This window comes from Bactrocera dorsalis, chromosome 1 (assembly GCF_023373825.1).
Source record: "Bactrocera dorsalis isolate Fly_Bdor chromosome 1, ASM2337382v1, whole genome shotgun sequence".
Classification (NCBI taxonomy): domain Eukaryota; kingdom Metazoa; phylum Arthropoda; class Insecta; order Diptera; family Tephritidae; genus Bactrocera; species Bactrocera dorsalis.
In genome coordinates, this window is record NC_064303.1 from 57,965,235 (window position 1) to 57,980,691 (window position 15,457).

A 15,457-nucleotide genomic window follows, 5' to 3' on the forward strand; every position below is an offset into this window, starting at 1 on the left:
AATTTCTTCACTCTGATCCCGGTGAATCATAGATTGACGTCTCTGTTTACATTTGGAACAATTAAACAGACTTTTACAATTTTTGACTTCATGTGAGCAGTGGCGGATTAAGTATTTTGCCGCCCTAGGCCCTGTCTGATTAGCTGCCCTTTTTAAAGGATACAATTTTATTTCTTTGAGTCAATACAAATAAATATTAACAACATAAATAACAGTCAGTTTTCTTATACTACAATCTTTCTTTCGTCTGAGCAAAATCATCAATTATGTCGTTGTAATCAATTTTTTGAACTAATTGGGCTTCAATTGACAGTAGTGCTAAAGCATTGAGTTTCTCTTGGCACTACTTTCGCGTAAATACGTTTTGACTCTTTTCAAGGTGGAAAAAGATCTTTCTCCTGAACAGTTCGTAGCCGGAATACTCAAAAAAATACGTAAAGCAATGTCTTCAGTTGGATAAACATCTTGAAGATTTTGAGAATGCAAAAAATTGTATACTCCTTGCGCGGAACGAATATCTTTTGTGTTCATTAGAGAATCTTTGAGTGGACAGTGCAAATGAATACATTCATTCGCAAAAGTATCTTCCAAAACATCAGAATACTTAGTAACTAATACATCGCGCGAATTTTTAATTCATTGGTATCTATTTCATATAAATTGTCAAAAAAATTAAATATTTCGTAAAGATTATGATAAGCACTTTACGTCCTGTCAATAGTACACTTAAAGTATCTAAAATTAGATATTAAACGTTGGTTCGAAAATTTTCTTCTCCAGATAAAGCTCTTCTTTCATTTTCCCGTGACTCGTCAGCCTGAAGTTTTCGGGTTTTTTTACGACGGGTGTTATAATGGTATAGCTTTGGTTTTTTTCATAATCAGAAAATTGTTTATCTCTCATATCTTGGAGAAATAATGCCAAAGAACTATATATTCTTATCACAGATGATAAATCAGCTTGAGAATCTTGAAGCTTCATATTCGCAGCATTAAAGCGATCCAAAACTGCATTTCAAACAATGACTAGAATTGCTGTTTCTAGATGTTGTAATTTTTGCTGCAGTCCCTTAGCTTCAGCTCGCGTAGTAGGTCTTTCATCTTTCTTTTCACCAATAAAGTTTAGTGAACAATTACTCCAGGCCACTCTTTTTCTAATGTGTCATGTCGAGCCGACCAACGAGTTTGAGAAAGGCTTTTAAGTCTTAAACTTGTATGCTGTCTTAAAATTTCCCAGTGATGTGTCGAAACGGCAAGAAAATTATATAATTTTTGCAAAGTAGAAAAAAAGTCAACTGGTTCGGTAACAGATTTAGCTGCACAAGCTCCCACTAAATTTAAAGGGTGACCAGCACAAGGAACATATTTAGCTATGGATTAGTTGTTTTGATTCGTGCTTGCACTTCTGAATATAAACCTGACATGTTGCTTGCATTTTTGTAAGATTGACCACGACAATTCGTTATATTAGGTTTTGGGGTATTTTTATGGATTTTTTTTTGTTGAAATTGAATTGAATTTGTGATGACTCATGCCCAACTCTTGACCGATGCTACGGCTGCTACTATGCCGGTCTCTTTCGACCAATTCAGCGATTTTATCGCAATTTTCGACGACAGGTCTTCCGGAGCGTGGCGCATCTTCGACCACCTCTACACCAGAACGAAAACGTTGAAACCATCGTTGTGCGGTGGAAATGGAAACTGTATCGGGTCCATAAACTGCACAAATTTTATTGGCGGCTTGAGATGCATTTTTGCCTTTATCGTAGTAGTACTGTAAAATATGCCGTATTTTCTCTTTATTTTGCTCCATGTTCAATTAAAGCGCGTGAAATGAGAACTACGCGCTTTCAGCGCCAACTAGCGAAAGTACCGCAAGATTTTTTTTGACAACCCAATATTTAAACCATTATCCTCAAGAGATTTTAACAAAGCATCTTCAATATCTTTAGCCTTATGGCCAGTATTTGGAATGAATTCCAGAAACCTTTCGACAATTTGACCATTGTTACGTACATATGTGTCTAATAATTATCGTGAGTTGATCAACATGAGCAATATCAGGTGTGGAATCCACAATTACACCAAAATACTTAGCAGATTGCACTTCTTTAGAAATCTGTTGCAACACTTTATTTTGAATTAATAATATAATTTCTTCGTAGATTGTCTTAGATAAATACGAAGTATTTCCACGGTCAGGGTGCGCATATAATTTTAAATGTTCTGATAAAAACGATTCAAATTTAGCAAGAAGCTCGACTGAACCTAAAAAAATTCCATTATGGGGATCTCCAATTCGTTCTAAATGTTGTCTAAATGACAGCCCTCTTATTGTGAGAGATTAAATTATTACAATTACTCGATGCAAAACTTTTTTCCAGTATAAAGTTTCTTCATAGAGCTGCTCCATTAAACGTTGATCAACACGGCCTTGAATGACAGCTCGAGCTTTGAAGTGACTAATGTTAGTTTTGTGAAAATCAGAATTTTCATGAGCATCAATGCACGCTTTTGAGTTTTTCCAATCTCTAAACCCTTCACCAGTAAAAGCGTTTACTTCACCACTCCTACCAAATAGTAAACATAGAGCACAAAATACTGATCCTTTACTTTCTGAATAAATTAACCACTCACGACGTTGAATTTCTCCGTTCTTTAAATTACGTTGAAATAAGCTTTTAGAGCAAAACCTCGTTTTATCATAATAAAAATTTCGTGAATTTTTAAAATCCGTTACATTATTTTGTGGTAAACCGTTTATAGTTATAAAATCTCGTGTTTCATCATTTATATTCCATCATTGAAACATATCAGTTGTTGTTTGACTTTCTTCCCCATCTTCTGATGAAAGAAAAGTTGACGACGTTTTGTTTGTATTTGTAACTTGCAATAAAGGAAGATTCGATTGTATTTCTTTGGTATCTTGTACTGAAGTGTCATTCATTAATTCATTCATTAAATTAATAAACAAATAAACCCTTTTTAGCCTTTTAAAGAACTTTGTCAATTGTATAAGTTCCTATTGCTTCTTATGACTATGTGTGCTATTTGCGTGACCACGGCTGTACATATCGGCATAAATATATACTAGGGTGGGTCGATTCCGGACTTTTTTCGATTCGGTATTTCTAATAATGCGGAAAAGTTGCCTTAGTACTTCCTGATTCCAATGCAACTTTTTGTTTTGAGATCGGATTGCATCTTCAACCCGAACCTCGGCCTTGAAATTTCGGAAATTCGCCTAAAATCGTGAAATTGTCTACCTAGCACCTGAAATACGCATCTCATGGCAAAATGTATAAAACAAAAGTTATTTGTCACGTCATTTGCTAGCGAAATGGTATATGTGATCATGGCCGTAGGACGAATCGTTCCCGAGATACGAGCGAAAAGGCGGCGCGCCACAGCGCAAGGTGAAAATCGGCTTGCGGCCACACTTCTTGACGTTGGTTTCGCCGAGTGCTATCACTCACATTCATTCACTTACGCCAAAGGACACGTTCGGAAAGGTCTCCACACAAATATTTTTTCATCGAGTTCCTTCACTCTTGTCGGTGATTTCGCCGAGTTCTATCACTTACATTCATTTCCCTGCGCCATACGACACGTTCGGACTGGTCTCCACATAAATATTTTTTCATCGAGTTCCTTCACTCTTGTCGTTATATATTATATTTCGCCAGGTGCTATCACTTATATTCTCTCAACAAAACACAGAACTCAAAATGTCTGTATCTAAATTTAAATTTAGACAGAAATGTCCTGTGTTTGGCATATATCCGTACAATCTCTCTGAGTCCCAGTTACCTACTTACCAGGATGTTCTTTTGTGTTATCAGTTTGAAAGATTTGGTATAGGGCGACTCCGAGGCGACAACTATGAACCTAGGAGTAAAGAGGTTACAGAAATAGTTGCAAAAAAGGTTGAAAATACTTTCAAAAAGTCATCTATTCCGATAGTTTCACACACCAGAGTTGTACAAATGCTCACCACATACCATAAGAAATTTCTGACTCTTAAAAAAATGTTTTTAAGGAACCCAATAGGTTTGAGCTCTAAAAGAGACGACTTTGTCTCTTCTGTTGGAAAATTATTTGACATCGCTGCTTGTAAATGCATTTATTTTTCTTCTTGCACTTGTCCAAAGGAAAGGAAAGTTCCTATCAATGAACAACCATTTCTCTTGGACCAGAGAACCACAAGAATTGGTCGCATTGGAAGTGTTGATCTACCTGAAACAAAAAAGATTACAAAGAAAAATGAACGTAAAGAAAAGCTTTCAAAACGTCATTCAACATCAACACTTACCAGAAAAGTATCAGCTAGAACACGTGACCATTCAGATCAGCCAGACCCTCATACAGACGACAACAATGTAGGTGCGTCGCACATTGATTCTTCGAAAAACGATGGTGATGATGAATTTTCTCTTCCATCCTCTAAAACCAAACAAAACACACTGGTATAACAACACACTGCTTTAGCTGCCCAAAGATTTGGAGTAAGTGATAGAGCAGCGGCCTTGATTGTTTCATCGGCTTTTCTGGATGCCAAAAAAGCAGGTTTGATAACAGAGGATCAGGCTAGCTTTGTCACTGGCAAATGCAAGATTAGTCGGGCAAAAAAAAAGTGTTGGTGTTAAGCTCCAGAACACCGAAAGTATTGACTCCGTATATGGGCTGTATTTTGACGGCCGCAAAGACAATACACTTATACAAGTCAGCGAAGGTGAAAAGTACTACCGCGACACTGTCAAAGAGGAACATATTTCTCTTATAGCGGAACCTGGTTGTCATTACTTTGGCCACGTCACTTCTCCTTCCGGGTCAGCTGAGGATGAGACGCAAGCTATATGGCAACATTTACAAGACAATTCAGTTGATGTGGAACATCTAGAAGTTGTCGGTGCTGATGGCACCAACACGAACACAGGTTGGAAAGGTGGAATCATTCGGAAACTAGAAGAAAGAATAGGTAGGCCATTACAGTGGGTTGTTTGTCTTCTACATTTCAATGAACTTCCATTCCGTGCTCTTTTCGAACACATAGATGGTGTCTCAAAGAGTCCAAATACATTCTCTGGCGACATAGGTAAACTGCTCCCTGATTGTGAGAAGTTGCCTGTTGTCAAATTGGAAAGTTTTCCATCCTGCCAATTACCTTCTGAGGTTATTAATCCGACCCAACTTAGCACAGACCAAGCTTATCTCTATAAAATATCAGAAGCTGTTATTTCCGGTCAATGTTCCTCAGATTTAGCGTCGATGCATCCAGGTAACATGTGCAAATCTCGTTGGCTCACCTGTGCAAATAGAATTCTGAGATTATACATTTCTACTGACAAACCAACAAAGGAAATAAAGATTTTGGTCAAGTACGTACTTACAGTTTACTCAAATAATAAATAATAAAGTGCCAAAGCTGAATTTCAAAGCTAATACTTATTACGATATGATTAACTGGAAGAATATTACCTTGACTGTTCCACCAGTTCTTTGTTCAGTTTCTAACGAAGAACTCATAAAAGGGAGACACTGCAGAGGTATGGAAATTTAGTGAATTCCCCTCTCACACCGTGGCAGTCGAGAGAATCGTCAAACTGGTGACAGAGGCATCTTCTAAAGTTATTGGCCCCCAATCTCGTGATCTTTTTATACGCTCTACACTGAAATCTAGGCAACAAGTGCCAAAGTTTAGTACAAAATCTGATTTTATCAATAAATTTGACACAGATTCAGACTAAAACAAGCCTGACATATGGTTGGTTGGTTGGGTTGGGCTTGGGAGGAACCCGAAGAGCAGCTACCTCCACGCGGTGGGTTCTGGGTGACCAATACAGGTTAGCTGAGAGCTGCAACAATTTTGACCTTGCGCTGTGGCGCGCCGCCTTTTCGCTCGTATCTCGGGAACGGTTCGTCCTACGGCCATGATCACATACACCATTTCGGTAACAAATGACGTGACAAATAACTTTTGTTTTATACATTTTGCCATGAGATGCGTATTTCAGGTGCTAGGTAGACAATTTCACGATTTTAGGCGAATTTCCGAAATTTCAAGGCCGAGGTTCGGGTTGAAGATGCAATCCGATCTCAAAACAAAAAGTTGCATTGGAATCAGGAAGTACTAAGGCAACTTTTCCGCACTATTAGAAATACCGAATCGAAAAATTCCGGAATCGACCCACCCTATTATATACTTGAATTTTAATAACATTTTACAATAATTACGAATTATTGCTTTAAGCTATAAAAGTTCGTTAATATTCGTCAATATAATTCACAATATTGCGAAAATGAAACATCAATGTTATTAAATTTTTATTTTCTTCAAATTGTTTCCATTTTTCAAAAAATTGGCTATAAAATGAATATATTCATTTATTTGATTCTATAGAAATCATTTTTAAGAATAAAAATATTTTTATATACAAACAAAAAGATGAATTTTAAATGAATACTTATAACAATTCATATGTGAAACACCGGATTCATTGAAAATAATATAAGAAAACATTGTGTAATTTTAGAAGCGGCTCACTTGCAAGATTAACTTTACTAAAGATACAACAACTCAACAGAGCTTTGAAAATTCTTCAGGAAAAGCTTATCAATATTCAATTATTTCTGTTATAAAACATTTTTTTATCAGTATTGCACTCACGAATAAAAAAGTTAATCACAAAATGAATTACATTCTATTTCATAGAAATTTATTTGTAAATTTATATAAAAAAATCAAAATAAATCCTTAAAATGTATTGTCGTTACATTATATCAGATTTAAAATTTTGACATTCTGAAAAATTTGCCGCCCCACAAATTGTGCCGCCCTAGGCCCGGGCCTCGCCGGCCTAGGCGGTAATCCATCACTGTATGTGAGCCCTATAAACAGTTTAGGCAGACGTGGAGTTTTCTGACAGCATTCAACCGTGCGTTAGGCTGCATCTCAATGAATCTTTGACAAGTTTTCAAAATGTGCGATTGAGATGAGCACAGTTTACATTTAATATTGTTTGTCTTGGCGTGATTGGAATTGATGGGTTTGGATCCAATCCTTGACTGCAAGGTTGGTATCCGTCCTTCACCATCAGCCGACTTAATCTTGGGTTGAGTACCTAACTCGCCTTTGAGTTTTGATTCGTTTTTAACCCGTTTGATTAGAAACTTGTCTAACTCAACCCATTTTGGGATTTCTGAATCCGAATACAGAGATTGTTCCCAAAGCGACAGTGTATAGTGCAGCAGTCAGATAGAACACAAATACATAAATATGGCATCCCAGCTATATATATTGATGCCATGTATTTATTTGTTAAGCTGAAATGCAGCTATTTATCTCCCGCTGTAAATTTCTAAATTCGGTGTCAGATTCTATTGAAATGTGCGGACGCTTCAACAATAAATTTAACAGTGTTTAAAAAACTGCAGTCGAAGTAGCAGAAGTCGCTATACTTTTGCTTTTCACTGCTTCGACTGCGAGCAACTTTTTAAAATGAACAGTTGCTTCTGCTTTTACTTCTGAAGAAAACAGAAGTCGCAGTCGAAGCAAAAGCAGAAAACGATCGCCGACGAAAAGCGAATCAGCAGCAGCAGACGCCGTGTAAAAAGTTTTGATTTTGCTTTGCTGCTGCTTTCGCTAAGCAACGCAAGTCGAAGCAGCAGCAACTGCTCGATTTCTGCAAGTCGCCAGCAGCAGCAGTCGCCGTTTGAAAATTTCGATTCTGCAAGTCGCGTCTACTGTCGAGATTACTGTCGCGTCTGAATTTTTCTACGTATACTGTATGATTCTTGTTTCTTGTGCATCAGTGTTACATTATAAAAATAAAGTACATGTTCGAAATAACATTTTTTCAAAAAATTAATATTTAGTTTAATATTGTTAATTTACAGAAAAATTATGCAAATCGGGTTGGGAATGAGCGAAGTCTTAAATTTAATAAACTTATACAAGCATAAATCAAAATATTATTGCGCATTTTAAATTTATTATTTCAATTGGTATATAAATTGTATGCCACAATTATTATATAGTAGTCCAAAAATATGAATTCTTATTTTTTCCAGAAGTACATTTGTAAAAAAGGATCTTTCTCCTTTTCTTATTATCTTATTTTTCCCAGAAATACATTTGTAAAGAAAAGGATCTTTATCCTTTGTTATTATTTTCTTTTTCCCAGAAATACATTTGTAAACAAAAGGATCTTAATCCTTTCTTTATTTTCCACATAAAAGATTTAAGCTACCTGCCTCTCATTTACGTATATATGTATACCGACGAAAGTTTTATTTCTGACGGCATTTCGCAAATGATAAAATAAATTTTTCAAGAGCTCAAAGCATGCGCTACATCAGGGCCCCATTGCACCATTCACTTAGCACTTTTCACTTTGCAAATTTTTGAAAAGAGTTTTTTTTGAAAAGTAAAGTTGATGAGTGTTGCACTTTAAACTTATCAATAAGCTTTTCAACTTGTCGAAACTGACGAGCACTTTGGATAAGTTGATTTGATAAGCGTTGCACCAACAATTTCTTTTGCTTTGCAAATAGAGAAAACTTTTCCAATAATGTGCTAAGCGCTCTCAATGAGAAGTGGAGCAAAGCAATGTACGTTTCGATAATATTGCTCAGTTTCTCTTTATTATTTAGAGTGCTATGTCGCGTGCACAAAACAAAGCCAATAAATTGGCCGTTTTACAAGTTATAAAGGGGAAAAAAGTAAGCAATTTCTTTTGCTTTGCAAATAGAGAAAACTTTTCCAATAATGTGCTAAGCGCTCTCAATGAGAAGTGGAGCAAAGCAATGTACGTTTCGATAATATTGCTCAGTTTCTCTTTATTATTTAGAGTGCTATGTCGCGTGCACAAAACAAAGCCAATAAATTGGCCGTTTTACAAGTTATAAAGGGGAAAAAAGTAAGTTTATTTTGATTATCATATTTAGAATGTATACATGAATATGCAATAAATATATTTATCTACATTTAAGGATTCTTTATTTGGATATTTTCAAAATAATGCAACTTGCAAAACGCAAAAGCAAGATGGTTGGACTGAAGTTCTAAAGACGGCACAATCCCTCGGACTAGCTGCTGCTAATCGCGAATGGACTTATGCCAGAGATAATTTATTTGGCCTTTGGAAGAGCCGAACTTTGGTAATTTTGTTATAATTTGTTATTTTCAAAAAATTTTCGGTCGATTCTAGGAATAGCAATTAAATAAAAGCAAGTGAGCTTGCAAGTGAGTGAAATTTATTTAAATGCACAAACGGTCTAATTCCAGCTAAAGCAACAAAATTGCAAGAGTATTTCTGTAGTTTTGTTGTTTACACCATTATTCGCTGCGACGATTAAATTATTGTTATTCCTTAGATTTTTTGCTGCAGCTAACAGTTATTTTCAACAAGATTCAATTCTTACTTCGTGTACATGCACAGCAGGATCTTGTTTTTTTTTTTTTAATAATTAGCTAGTTATAATTTAAAAATTCGCTTCATTTTAGGCAAAAAAAGACAATGCCAAGAGGACAGGCACTGTGGGTGGCAAAAACGTATTGCTGGATGAAGTCGACAACTACATACTTGACATTTTGGGCAATGAGTCGACAGTTGTTCAGGGTCTCGGCCAACCCGAAAGCGATGGAGTGTCCTCCAATTTGGACAATATATTGGAACAAATCCAACCAGAAAGGACGAGACCAACCAACAGGAAAAGAACATATAATTTACAAGATAGACATGAGGAGTTGAAGCTTGAACTCTTAGAAACCGAAATTTACAAAAATAAGCTAACAATTTTGTCATTAGAACAAAAATTAGGTTTGAAACGATCAAAATTCACAGCGGATTTGGAGAAGGAGTCAATGAATGAAAATGATAAAACTCTCTCATTAAGTCCGCTGCTGTCGTATTAATAATAATTTTTAGTATATACATACATATGTATATTACTGAATTATTTGATTTCATTTTTTTCTTTTTATTTTATTTTTTTTTTCTGAAAACTTTATATTAAGAAGAATTTAAGTTTAAAATATATATATATGTAAATCCAAATCCAAATAAAATAACAAATGTGTACAAATTAAAGTTTCGTAACCTGTAAACTCGTGGGTAAGGCATTAATTTTTTTGTAATAAGGTTTCTTATAAAAGAAGAAATTATTAATTAAACCAATTTAGCAGACTTTGGAGCCTTTCAGAATTGTTTAGTGACTCCGTGTTCTGAAAGGACTGCTCTTTTTCATTTTCATTTGCTCCATTCATAATTTCTTCGTCATAATCCACATCATTTTGTGCATCCATTCGACAAATGTTGTGGAAAGTGCAGCACATTATTATTATTTTCGCTGCTTTTTCTGGCTGCAACCGTAAATGGTTCAAGCAAGGAAACTTTTCTTTAAGGATACCTGTAAAAATAACTTGGCTATAAAAATCTTAAAAAACAAATGTATGTCTAAAAGTCATACCGAAACAATTTTCAATAATCCTCCTTGTTTTTTTATGCGCTCTATTAAAAAGCTGCTCTTGTGGCGACGTCGGATTGTTTCGCAAAGGAGGAATTAGCCAATTCAGTAACGGATAAGCACTATCTCCTAAAATTACGGCATTAGGGAATGGACGGAATCCGTTTTCAAATCTGCCGAACAAATTAGAATTACGTAGGACTCTGGCATCGTGCACACTCCCTGGCCAATTACAATTTACTGCATAAATCTGAAAATTAGGTCCACAAACCATCATTGCATTAATCGCATGATTTCCGTGCCTATTCACAAATTGTTCCTCGTTAACGTTAGGCGCGTCTGTATCAATCATCGTTCCGTCAATGCACCCTGCGACTTGTGGAAATCCACCAATATTAAAAAACTGTGTGGCGATATTTTGATTTTCTTCAAATTCTGGCCAACGAATAGTTACGTCCATGAACTCGTTTATCACGATATTTGCCACTCGATAGATTACTCTGCACACCGTTGATTTGTGAACCCCATGCATTTTCGCAATTCCATGATATTGGCCACCATTACCTAACCAGTGCAGAGTGGTTAATAACTGTTGCAGGGGGTTTAAGCACATATTACGCTTACTAGTGTATTGCAGATGCGCTCCTGTTTTTAGCAAAATTTTTTCAATTTGGCTACGAGTTAGCCGAAAATTTTCTACCGCACTAATATCCAAATTGTAATTGATCCTTTCGTTTGTAACACGCGAATTGTGCGAATGTTCGTCTTCCAAAATACTAAAAAGTTCGAATCGAAGCATTTTGTTAGTTTTTTTTTTACTCCTATTAATATTTCACGAAGCTCGAGCACGTACTAAGGCACTGATTAATTTGTTCAGACTAAACTTATCATTGTCATGATAGGTGAAATTATTTTTAGCAAAACAATGCAAAACTTAGCAAATTGAGAGAAGGGAGAGATAAGTAAAAGTTGTTGGTGCAACGAAGTGCTTACAAAATTTGCTAATTTGCAAAACTTATTACTTTTCTGCTAAGCACTTTTGACTTTGCATTTAAACTTTTGGTGCAACGCTTATCAATAGCATTGAGATACATTTTATTTAGCAATACTCAATTGAGTGACTCTCACTTATCAAGTTGGTGCAACAAAAAACTTTGCGTAGTTTTGAGAATTTGCTAAAATGCTAATGACAAGTGGTTGGTGCAATAGGGCCCAGCTCGAACCTACCTACCCTACGCCTTTGCGCTAATGATTCTATCATGATAGCAAATGCCCACGTACAGATTTGGCAATGGTAATAGCAATTCGAGATGCCCCGTTAATTGTTTAACTATGGCGCAAAGTGATATTTGGATGTATTTCGAGAATAATGTTGATGAAGGCATAGCTAAATGTAAAACATGTAAAACTAAACTAAAAAATAATAGACTTTCAAATTGGAGCAAGGGATCCAAACGGAAGTCAGTAGTGCATTCGACGTCTACTCAAAGATTGACAATCTTCAACTTCCTTTCCAAAGAATCGATGTAGACGTTCTCACATTTTGGAAAGGAAAGCAGTGCACAGACCAGGAGCTATATGCACTAAGTAATGTTTGCTTTGCTGTACCACCAACTCAGGTACATATGTATATACAAATGTTTTAATAAATTAATGTTTACAGTTTCATAAATACAAATTTTTTCTAACAGGTGACGATTGAACGAGCATTTTCGACGTTAAGACTTGTACTTACTGATTAGCGAAATCGACTAAGTCAGGAAGTACTAGAGAATATATTTCTGGTCAAATTAAATCCAAGCTTTCTGGACTTAGCGATTGATAACTTATCTCTTTTTCAAAATGACGAGGGTTTTGAAAGTTTATTTTGAATAATATTGTATTTTATGAAAAAAGTGAATTAAAAAAAAAAAAACAAATTGTTAAACTGTTTAATTTATTAGAATACAGGGGGAGCAACAAACAGCATAAGCAGCAAAGTAAATCTCGACAGCAGTCTCGACTGCGAAATGCAGCGACTTGCAGAATCGAAAGCAGAAATCAAAAATTTTCAAACGGCGACTGCTGCTGCTGGCGACTTGCAGAAGTCGAGCAGTTGCTACTGCTTCGACTTGCGTTGCTTAGCGAAAGCAGCAGCAAAGCAAAATCAAAACTTTTTACGCGGCGTCTGCTGCTGCTGATTCGCTTTTCGTCGGCGATCGTTTTCTGCTTTTGCTTCGACTGCGACTTCTGTTTTCTTCAGAAGCAAAAGCAGAAGCAAAATCACATGAAATGAAACTTGCTGCAGTTTTTTAAACACTGAAATTTAATCGTGTGTTGACAAGCACTCGCTTGTTTTCATATCTACACAACAAATTATTCCAAGCCAAAGCGAATCTGCCATTCGGCACTGGCGCTTTAGAAACGATAAATTTTGCCTCACCTCGCGTTTTTTGATTCAGATGGAATAACTTTTCCACTGGAGATAGCCTTGGGTTATTCCCATAAATGGCAGCAAATAAATCACTAAATGAGGGCCATTGTAAAACATCGCCATGAAATATTTCGGTATCACACGGCGGTAAGTTGCCACATAAGCGTGGTAACAGCTTGAATATTTAAGGTTAATGTTGTTAATTCAGCTTTTGTTGGAAGGATCCACCTTTGGTAAACACAACTTGTATTCTGACTTTACCTCTCTCCATAGAGATTTCAGTTAAACTTGTTGTACTTCAAGAGAGTAGGCACTTTGGCCGTTTGCTGTTGGAGTAAAATACTCCTCAAACTCCAGTATAGCGTCTGCAGCTGTGGTAAAGGCCCTGATGGATTCCATTGTGTTCGAAAATTGAACATGAACTGCAAAATCGGATTTAAAACTTTGAAATTAAAATATATTTGCAAATATGTTGCAAAAAGTTCAAAAGTTACAGAACCAATCACGGACGAACTACAAATTATGTTGATGATAGGTAGTGCGTTTTAGTGAAGCGTGAATTTTCTAATGAACTAAAAAAAAGTTAATGAATTTAGTAAAATATTTTCTTCGTTCAAATTAAATTTGAACGTGTTTGCTGGGTAATCGTCCCAATGCACTTGCACGCCTAGTCTTCGACTATGTACACAAACAAAAATTGATTTGTGCTTAGTTGCTTTATTTAAATCCAAATACAAATAAAAATTCACAAGCACTTATTTGATTTATATCAACTATTCACTTTCGCTTTGATTTATGGGGTTACGAGGGCTGCTATATATATTTCTGGCCTAGGCAACACTAAGTGTTGCCAGGTGCAATCTGACATTTCCGTTGGAAAGTTTGACATTTTTTAGCATACATCACTCAGAACGTTTTGTCATTTAATCGTGAATTGTTTTATTTACAGGGAATTAAAAAATTCATCTCGGCCAAAAAATGGAATTAACTCGTGAACATTTTTGTGCGATCATTTTTCACAACTTTCGACGTGGATTACCACGAAAAGAGTGCATCGATGAACTAAAATCTTTGTATGGCTATGAAGCACCATCCTATAGCACTGTGAAAAATTGTTACAACGAATTCAATCGTGGCCGACGTCGCTCAAAGACAAATTCCGTGAAGGTCGTCCAAAAACAGCCGTTGTACCAGAAAACATCGATGCCGTACGTGAACTGATAATGCAAGACCGTCATGTAACATACCTTCAGATAGAGGCATGCCTATGCATTTCTCCCACCAGCATACATTCAATATTGCATGAACACCTGGCCGTAAAAAAGGTTTGTTCTCGTTGGATCCCGCACAATTTGACAATCGCTCAAAAAAAGCCTCGTGTGGATTGGTGTAAAGAAATGCTGGAAAAAAACGATCGCGGTGCTTCAAAAGACGTTTATAAGATCGTCATAGGTGACGAATCATGGATCTATGCGTATGAGCCCGAAACAAAACAGCAATCGACCGTGTGGGTCTTCCAAGACGAGCCAAATCCAACCAAAGTTGTTCGTGGAAGAAGCACTTCGAAGCAAATGGTCGCCTGTTTCTTCGTCAATTCTGAGTGGTACACCACCATTTGTTTGCCTGAAGTCTTCGAAGAAATTCGAAAAACGAACAAGAGAAGAGGGATCATTGTGCACCATGACAATGCGAGCTCTCACATATCGGCTCAAACCAGCGCCTTTTTGACCGGCCAAAACGTCGAATTGATGGATCATCCGCCGTACAGCCCTGACTTGGCACCCAATGACTTCTTTTTATTCCCACACATCAAGAAAATAATGCGTGGTCAACGATTTTCGTCGCCAGAAGATGCTGTTGAAGCATTAAAAACCATGTTTTGGAAGTGCCTCAATCGGAGTGGAAAAAGTGCTTCGAAAATTGGTTTGAGCGCATGCAAAAGTGTATAAATCTTGATGGAGAATATTTTGAAAAACAGTAAAACCACTTTCGTTGGTGTTTTACTGTTTATATACATATATAAGTGACATATCCCAATGTTGCATTGGAGACTTTTGTCAGCAAAAGTCTCGAATGTAACATTGCCAACGTGCTTCAATTCAGCATTTTCGCCATTGAAAGCGGTCCCCCGCACATTAAACGACACCATTTTGCTAAATCGTTTTTGTCACGTCACTCTGATTTCGTCACTCGACTTAAAAGGTTCATCTGATCGCATCACTCAAGTTTTTTTTAATAAAATTGTCATTTTTAATATTCAAGATATTCGAAATAAAAACTATTTGTGTAACAAAAATATTACTGGCGCAGTCGGTAGGATTTGCGCCAAAGATCCTAAATAAAAAAAAAACCTATTCGTCTAAAATACCCTGAACAACGATTCGGGTTGTTCCCCTTTCTTTTAAATGCACACAATCGTGTAAGGGCCAAAAACAAACTAAAATAAAAAATAAATACAAAATTTTGATACGTTTTAAATAAAGTAACTTTTCAAGCTATCAAAAAACACGATACATATATGTAGTGAAAAAAAGAAATTACATATCGTTTAAAACAAAAAGGAAGATCCAAACTAC

The 15,457-nt window shown here is 36.2% G+C and overlaps 2 protein-coding genes across 3 annotated transcripts; one reads left to right on the forward strand and one right to left on the reverse strand.

Annotated features, from left to right (window-relative positions):
• Positions 1-8,730: 8,730 nt before the first annotated feature.
• On the forward strand, positions 8,731-9,917 carry LOC125777790 (uncharacterized). The gene is made up of 3 exons (XM_049453405.1): positions 8,731-8,919; positions 8,993-9,160; positions 9,507-9,917. Exons 1-3 carry the CDS (start codon positions 8,857-8,859, stop codon positions 9,915-9,917), a joined length of 642 nt encoding a protein of 213 aa, XP_049309362.1. The 5' UTR covers positions 8,731-8,856.
• Positions 8,905-11,479, reverse strand: LOC125775417 (putative nuclease HARBI1). 2 transcript variants are annotated; one of them, XM_049446002.1, is made up of 3 exons: positions 11,093-11,479; positions 10,472-11,032; positions 8,905-10,411 (listed from the first exon to the last, which is right to left on the reverse strand). In XM_049446002.1, the coding sequence occupies exons 1-3, from the start codon at positions 11,265-11,267 to the stop codon at positions 10,167-10,169; spliced, it is 981 nt and encodes a 326-aa protein (XP_049301959.1). In that variant the 5' UTR covers positions 11,268-11,479; the 3' UTR covers positions 8,905-10,166. The 2 variants fall into 2 exon arrangements, with proteins under 2 accessions (XP_049301959.1, XP_049301958.1); XM_049446001.1 differs by having other exon boundaries at positions 10,472-11,479.
• Positions 11,480-15,457: the final 3,978 nt, after the last annotated feature.